Source organism: Otolemur garnettii, unplaced genomic scaffold, assembly GCF_000181295.1.
Source record: "Otolemur garnettii isolate 467f Iridium unplaced genomic scaffold, OtoGar3 scaffold00003, whole genome shotgun sequence".
Classification (NCBI taxonomy): Eukaryota; Metazoa; Chordata; class Mammalia; order Primates; family Galagidae; genus Otolemur; species Otolemur garnettii.
Genome location: NW_003852398.1, coordinates 37,871,476 through 37,879,023, shown reverse-complemented (window position 1 = coordinate 37,879,023; position 7,548 = coordinate 37,871,476). Strand labels below are relative to the sequence as shown.

Here is a 7,548-nt window from a genome sequence, read left to right as displayed (position 1 = left end):
ATTTTTGGTTGCAGCCATCATTGTTGTTTGGCGGGCCCGGGCTGGGGATTCGAACCCGCCACCTTAGGTGTATGTGGCTGGCGCCTTAGCAGCTTGAGCCACAGGCACCGAGCCCCAAATCTGTTTTTCAATGAACCTTTTCCACAAATGTATCCTACTTTTGGTGCTTCCTGGATTGCTTCAGGAAGCCACTATAGGTATTTCATTTTCTGACTTCTAGACTGATAAAATTTCTTTTCATCACCTCATAAAAACCGTTATGTTCTACTTCCTTAACAAGCTTTAGAAATAAATAGTTCCATTCAAGACAAAAAGATCTGTGACTTCTAATCATATTCTTCTTAAACTCAACGTTCTCAAGAAGGCTTAGAGTACTAGACTATACTCTAGCAGAGGTATCCAATCTACATAGCCTGTGGGTCACATGCAGATTATTTGAGGCCTGTTGTGCTTATCTGTGGTGTCAGATATTGTGAAACGTTATGTACAGACCTTATTTTTCCCTTACCAGCTTTCATTAGTGTTTGTATATTTAATGTGTGACCCAAGACAACTCTTATTTTTCCAGTGTGTGGCAGAAAAGAAAAAGGTTGGACATCCCTGCTAGATGTTATTTATTTTTTATTATAAAAGGTCTTCTTCTCTTATAATAAAAGGGTTATAACTAGTTCATTTCACCAATGAGTTAATTTTTTGTTATTTAGTATAGACGTTGGAATAGACCTTAGGTGATAAATTTGGTAATTCTTCAACTGAATTTAGTCTTCAAATAGCAAGCAATGTTAAAAACTCTTTATATACAAGTCTTACTCATAGAAATAGATAGGAAGGAAATGGTAATACATTACCCTAAGAAATATCATCTTCAAAGTGTTGAAACAAATGTGTCTGAGATTATGATAAAGGCTACCTACGTCCATGCTCTCATCTTTTTTTTTCTTTTTTTGAGACAGAGTCTGATTATGTAGTCCTTTGTAGAGTACTGTGGAGTTACAGCTCACAGCAACCTCAAACTCTTTTGGCTTAAGCAATTCTCTTGCCTCAGTCTCCCAAGCAGCTGGGACTACAAGTGCCTGCCACAACGCCTGGCTATTTTTTTGTTGCAGTTGTTATTGATGTTTAGCTGGCCTGGCTGGGTTCGAACCCACTGCCCTCAGTGCATGCGTTCAGCACCGTAACCACTGTACTAAGGGTGCTGCCCATGCTCTCATCTTCTTTAAGCAAATTCCACAAACAGAACTCTGAAAACCTTAAGTTTTCACAAACATTTTTAAAAGGCTGAATAAGATAATCCTTACTGCACATGCAACACTTTAGAACATTTAATTATAAATTCAATCTTGGTTATTTACCTTCTCTCAGCTGCAGTAGACCGCTTGTAAGACCACTTTCTCCCTCTAACAATCTCATTTCCATAAATGGTAAAACAATTACCATACATAAGAAATCACAAGTTTCAAATACACACACAAAAAAACCCCACCACACCAAAGGCTAGAATTTTAAGTTTATTGTATACACACATACTTCACACGGTTTTTTTTAAAAGTCCATATAATACACAAGACAATATAAACTAGCTACCATCTGCTAGCTACACATGAGGACATTAACACAGCCCATGATTTCTGCCCTAAAACAGGCAACTGTGCTACTCTAACTCTCTGAGAGAGATTTTCCCAGCTCATGTCATGTGGCCCTGGCCAGGTGTTTCCTCTTCCGTAACTTCCACTTCTGGAACTAGGCCCAAGAGCCCAAGCTTTATCTTGTTTGCTTCTTTTTTAGATTCGGCTCAAAGAGGCGGTACTCTGAGGCTTCACTTTTTCATCTTCATATCTGCTTCAATGGCACAGCGGCGGCCCCTGGTTCCCCCATCCTAGATGATAGGCAGAGAAAGAGCAGGTGGTGAGCAGGTTAGGAGGTAAAAGAGTGGATGCAACAGGAACGCTGGGGATTTGGTTTCTTGGGGGAGAGGGAAGAGAAGCAGCAGAAAAATCCAGAGGGATGAGGGGCATATTTCTGTCTTCCCATAGAGTAAAGAACACCTGGTAGTTTGTGACAGGAAATGTTGGACAGAGTATCTTGCTTGTGCCCACCACAGAGGTTCTTGGAATTTACCTGGGGTCCCACAGAATGACTATTAGTCATCCCACCCAGGCCCAAATCATGTGCAAAGGACTAGGAAGAGTAAAAGAAAGGTGGGAGAATCAGAAAAGGGTAGTGGATGATGAGGTACTTGGCTAACATACCTGTCCAGCTGTTGGTCCCTATAAGAAAGGCCTTTCCTGCAGACTGACCCTGGCACTAGTTCCCTAGCACCTCCTGACAGTTGTTTTCCATGAGATCAGGACAATCAGAAGGCTTCTTTCCATTTGCTGCTCTCTCCCTGTAGCCCAGCTCCTTCCTCTTGTGCAATACTTTGCTGTCTTCAATAGATAAAAGATCCTATTGACCAGCCTTGCAATAGCCAGCCAACGGCTTGGGAATCCAGCGTCACTGTTGCAGGCCAATAAGCAAGAACGGTGATTATAGTGTTTTGTCTGTGGTATAGGCTGAGAGGCCTGTAGGCAAGATGAACTAATGAAATTTTTGCTGGACCAGGCCATTTTTACATTTCAAATATGCAAGGACTCTAAAATTTTTAGAGCTCCTGAACCTAAGTTGCCCATGAAGCAACAGTAAGAATAAAAATAACCACCTTGCATTTGTATAACACTTTAGTTTCCCCCACCCCCCAAGCCAGTTCCATACCTATTATCTCATTTTATCCTCACAACATCCCTGTGAGGTAGGCTGGACAGGTATCTCATTATATTAGCTCCATTATACAGATGAGGAAAACAAAGTCCCAAGAGATTATGCAATGATCATAAGATGATGTTGTTTTCTAGCCTGATGCCCCTTCCATTACATCATGCTCACTGTCCCATAATAACAGAGTCAGCCACTTAATTCTTGGAGCAAAAGAATAAAAGTCATTAAGCCAACTCTACTAAACTTGTCCTATAATTCTGCCAGCCACTACCATATGCAGTGGTCATTTTTATGGAGATCTTTTAGCTTAAATCTTTTAGTCTTGCAACTTAATTTTAGGAGTTGTGCTCAAGACTTCCAATATGAGGAACACTGTTAAAAAGTTAGATAGCAGCTCTAAGCAATCTTCTGTTTATAAGAAAAGAATTTTAAAAGGTGGAGCCAAGAAATGAGGAGCAGGTGCATTCTAGGTCCTTTATTCCCAAGAATACCTCATTTCAGCCCAGTGATTTCATAAAAAATCCCTACCCAGCTCCTACACACGCACACATGCAGAAAGACAAGAATGCAGAAGAAAAGACAGTCCTTATTCAATGACCTGAATAAACAGAAGTTCAAGACATTGCCACAGTCTGCACATTGGATATCCCTCTGCCACCCACCCACAGCAGTAGCTGAGAATCATTGTGGCAACACCACCCCTTGCAGCCATTCAATACTTACAAAGAGAGAGAGAAGGAAGGCAGGAGAGCCCATGGGGACACTGTCCTGTTAGAGGACAAACAAACACTGATCAGGTTCCACGGAAACTCTCAGCCACAAGCACCCCAAACCTCAGGACAGAGACACAAGCACCATACATACACACAAAGACAAAATTTTAAAACTCAAGAACAAGAAGAAAGAGATCCAAAAGCAACCTAACCATTATCCTCTGAAACAGGAAATGATGGTCCCCAATTGCTGCAAGCTAAATCATTTCTCCCACCTTAAAAGCACTCTCAGAGGAATTAATAATTCACATTCAGCTCATAATTTCCCCCATGAGACTGGGCCTCTCTCACATAGCAGGTTTCTTCAATGTTTACAGAGAAGCTAACAACCACCACTCTAAGAGCTATGTGTTTGTATACGATTGGAATGTAGAAGCCTAGCAATAGAACATAAGATTCCTTGGATGCTTCAGGCTTTTAACTGGAACACTGGCATTTAAGCTCTTTCCTGGTTTCCTCACCTTCTCTGAAGCATCCTGTTTGCGGGTAGAATCTCTCCCTCGAAGACTTTTAGCACTGATACCAGACTCAGATGTTTGCATAATCAATTGTGTGGCCAAGAATTGCTGTAGGGAGAAGGAACAGGGTTGGCCATAGAGACCTGATCCAGTAGGGAAGAATTAAGACTCTTTAGGCTTTGTAAATAGAACTTTGTATGCTACCCTTCTACACAAGTGATTTTTGAATGATTGGAAGCTTAGCATGTTAGGTTTTAATTCTAGTTGTAACAGGCACACAGGAAAGACTCTGAAAATACCAAATAGTATTTTTTGCAATAAAGGCTATGATACAAGATCAAAATCTCTATCACCTAAGAATAAGAGAAAGGATAAAACTGGGATGAACCAAAGGTCACTCAGAAATTTCAGTAGTTTGGCAGATTCTGCAAAGATATATTTAGGTCATTAAATATGAAATGTCCGATTCCAAGTCAAAAGTTTAGTTTATTATATCTCAAACAAGAAGCAGTACAATTAACCACAGTATGCACCTAAAGTTTTGACACAGTTTTGCCATCTCAATGGTAGTTTATTTATGCCAGCAGTGAAAAAGCCTGGAGAGTGAGTGGTGATGATATTGCAAAAGGCATTTCCATAGCTTGTTGAGAACTAAATATTTTTCCTTGTAAGAAGTAGTCCAAAGCCTGGAAGTAGTAGACAGTTGGTACACGGTCTGGTGAATACAGTGGATGACAGCGAGTTTCCAAGTCCAGCCTCTACAGTTTGAGCAGCGATGTCTATGCAATATGTGGTTGAGTATTGTCTTCCAAGAGTATTGGCCTGTCTCTATCAGCCAATCTTGCCTGCTTAACTGCAAGCATCCTCATCAAGTTGTCCAGAAGGATGCAGTACATATCTACTGTAATTGAGTGACCAGGTTTCTTTCTTTCTTTCTTAAGAGACAGAGTCTCGCTTTACTGCCCTTGGTGGAGTGCCGTGATGTCACAGCTCACAGCAACCTCCAACTCCTGGGTTTAGGCAATTCTCTTGCCTCAGCCTCCCAAGTAGCTGGGACCACAGGCGCGCCCGCCACAACACCCGGCTAGAGTAACCAGGTTTCATTAAGCTGTAATGTATAATACCAGTGCTGGACCACCAAACAGACACCGTTAGATTTTTTTTTAATGAATATTTGGTTTTAGACTATGTTTCAGCACTTCATCTCTATCCAACTGTTATGATGAATGCTTGCAACTATCAAAAGGAAAGTGTTTTTCATCACAATATGGTGTAGAAATAGTTCAATTTTATGTTATGACAGCAAAGAAAGGGAAGCTTTGAGATGATTTTTCTTCTGACACTAATTCACATGGAACCCATCTATCCAGCTTCTTTCCTTTGTCAATTTGTCTCAAGTGGTCCAAAATTTTTGGAATAGTAATGTCAAACCTTGCTGCTAATTCACCTGTGGTTTGAGATGGATTTACTTCCAATATAGTTTTCAGCTCATCATTCTCCACCTTGTTCTCAGGTAGCCCATGTGGCTCATTTTCAAGATTAAAATCACCAGAATGGAACTTCTCAAACCACTGACATACTATGCAGTCATTAGCCACATCCTTCCCAAATACTTTGTTGATATTTTGAGCTGTCTGCATTGCACAGGTTCCATGATGGAACTCATATTCGAAAGTAACACGAATTTTTGACTTATCCATGGTTTCACAATAATCGCTCTAAAAAAAATTTGAAAGATAATCACAAGGCAAAATGTGCATTTGAAAGAATGAGGATATACCTTCACAATAAAAATAAGATGTAAATGTCAGAGATACCAACTGTCAAACTTAGTACTTAAGAAAATCGGACATTTCATACTTAATAACATTCCCTCAAGTTCAACATCTCAAAAGGTACCCAGTAATGCAACTATAGGAGAGAAGTAGGTTATCTGTAATAAAAGGCAGAAACTCTTAATTGTTATCTACTCTGTACCAAGTACTTCATATAATTCAAACATACACATTCACCATTTAAAAAAAAAATTATTATTGACACAGTCTCACTTTGCCACTCTTGGTAGTGTGCTATGGCTCTTATAGCAACCTCAAACTCTTGGGCTCAAGTGATTCTCTTGCCTCAGTTCTGGAGGAGCTGGGACTATAAGGCACCACCACAATGCCTAGCTAATTTTAGAGATGGGGTCTTGCTCTGGCTCAGGCTGGTCTCGAACTTGTAAGCTCAATCAATCCACCCGCCTTGGCCTTCCAGAGTGCTAGGATTATAGGCATGAGCACCTGGCTCCATTTAAAAAATATTGTATCAAAAAAGTTTAAGAAACTGGGCCAGGTGCAGTGACTCATGCCTGTAACCCTAGCACTCTGAGAGGTCGAGGAGGGTGAATCGCCTAAGCTCAGGAGTTCAATACCAGCCTGAACCAGAGCGAGACCTCACCCTAAAAACAGCTGGGCATTGTGGCAGGCGCGTGTACTCCGAGCTACTCAGGAGGCTGAGGCAAGAGGATTGCTTGAGCCCAAGAATTTGAGGTTGCTGTGAGCTATGACCCCACAGCATTCTACTGAGGGCAACAAAGTGAGACTTTGTCTCAAAAATAAATAAATAAATAAATAAATAACTTCAAGAAACTGAAGTTATTGGCCCAAGGTAGAATATTCTATCATAATTCTTTTAACAAATCAGAGAAAATAAAAATAAATTTAGCAAGAAAATTATGTTCCCAACTGTGTTCCTGAAACATGACTTCTTCTTTTGAGTATTTTTGCTTCATCTTTGCTAAAACACAAAGAATTGTCAAAGTACCTGGATCTGCTCCAAGACATCTCGTTGCATCTCTACTGCCATATGATAGACATCATGGTCCGAGCTATTATACATTACAGCATTCTGAAACATCAGCATAATGTCACGCTGAAATTCAGCTGTGCTACGGATCAGTCCATTTTCAATGTTTTTCTTAATAGTTGACAAATCCATAGGCCTAAAAAAAAGAACAGGGCTGAGTGACAGTGGAGGTAGGACTTAAGACTCACCTAAATCCCTTAATCCATGATTACCATGTAGATTTTCTCCCATATACCTTCAGTCTCATCTGCCAGGGCTCAAATACCAATGTTTCACCCCAAAACATGCATTTAAACCCAAAAAAACAAAGTGGATCTGTATAATAAACATCGATAAAGATAATAAAAGGGGTTAATTCACTTATACTATCAATGGTGACCTGGCCACAGGAATGGTCAGTTTAGAACCTGGTCACCCTTCTATCAAAAATGTTTACTATCTAATGTAAAACTTCACTAAGATTGGACAACTTAAAATTTAGGCAAATTAGCCTGCTGGATGGACTGTGGCTTACCTCTGAACAATGCTGTGGTAGCCAGGTGCTATGTCATCTGTAACAGGCTGCAGAAAGACATTGGCATACCTATCCAAAAGAATAAGGTAGAATCACTAATTTATTCTCCAGAAGCACAGGGGAAGAATTTACTTTAACTAAAGGTAGCCAACACCAGCAGTTCCAAGACACTTAGTCAGACTTTATTCTTTTTTTTTTTTTTTTT

The 7,548-nt window shown here is 40.2% G+C and overlaps 1 protein-coding gene across 1 annotated transcript in view; it reads right to left on the bottom strand.

Moving 5' to 3' along the window:
* BRD8 (bromodomain containing 8) overlaps positions 1–7,548 on the bottom strand; it is a 50,555-nt gene that overhangs the window by 18,866 nt on the left and 24,141 nt on the right. Inside the window, exons 15-18 of the mRNA XM_012807080.2 lie at positions 7,344–7,412; positions 6,788–6,965; positions 3,989–4,093; positions 3,478–3,522 (exon numbers count right to left, since the gene is read on the bottom strand). Coding sequence (XP_012662534.1) covers positions 3,478–3,522; positions 3,989–4,093; positions 6,788–6,965; positions 7,344–7,412 — 397 coding nt within the window. The remainder of the gene's footprint in view (positions 1–3,477; positions 3,523–3,988; positions 4,094–6,787; positions 6,966–7,343; positions 7,413–7,548) is intronic.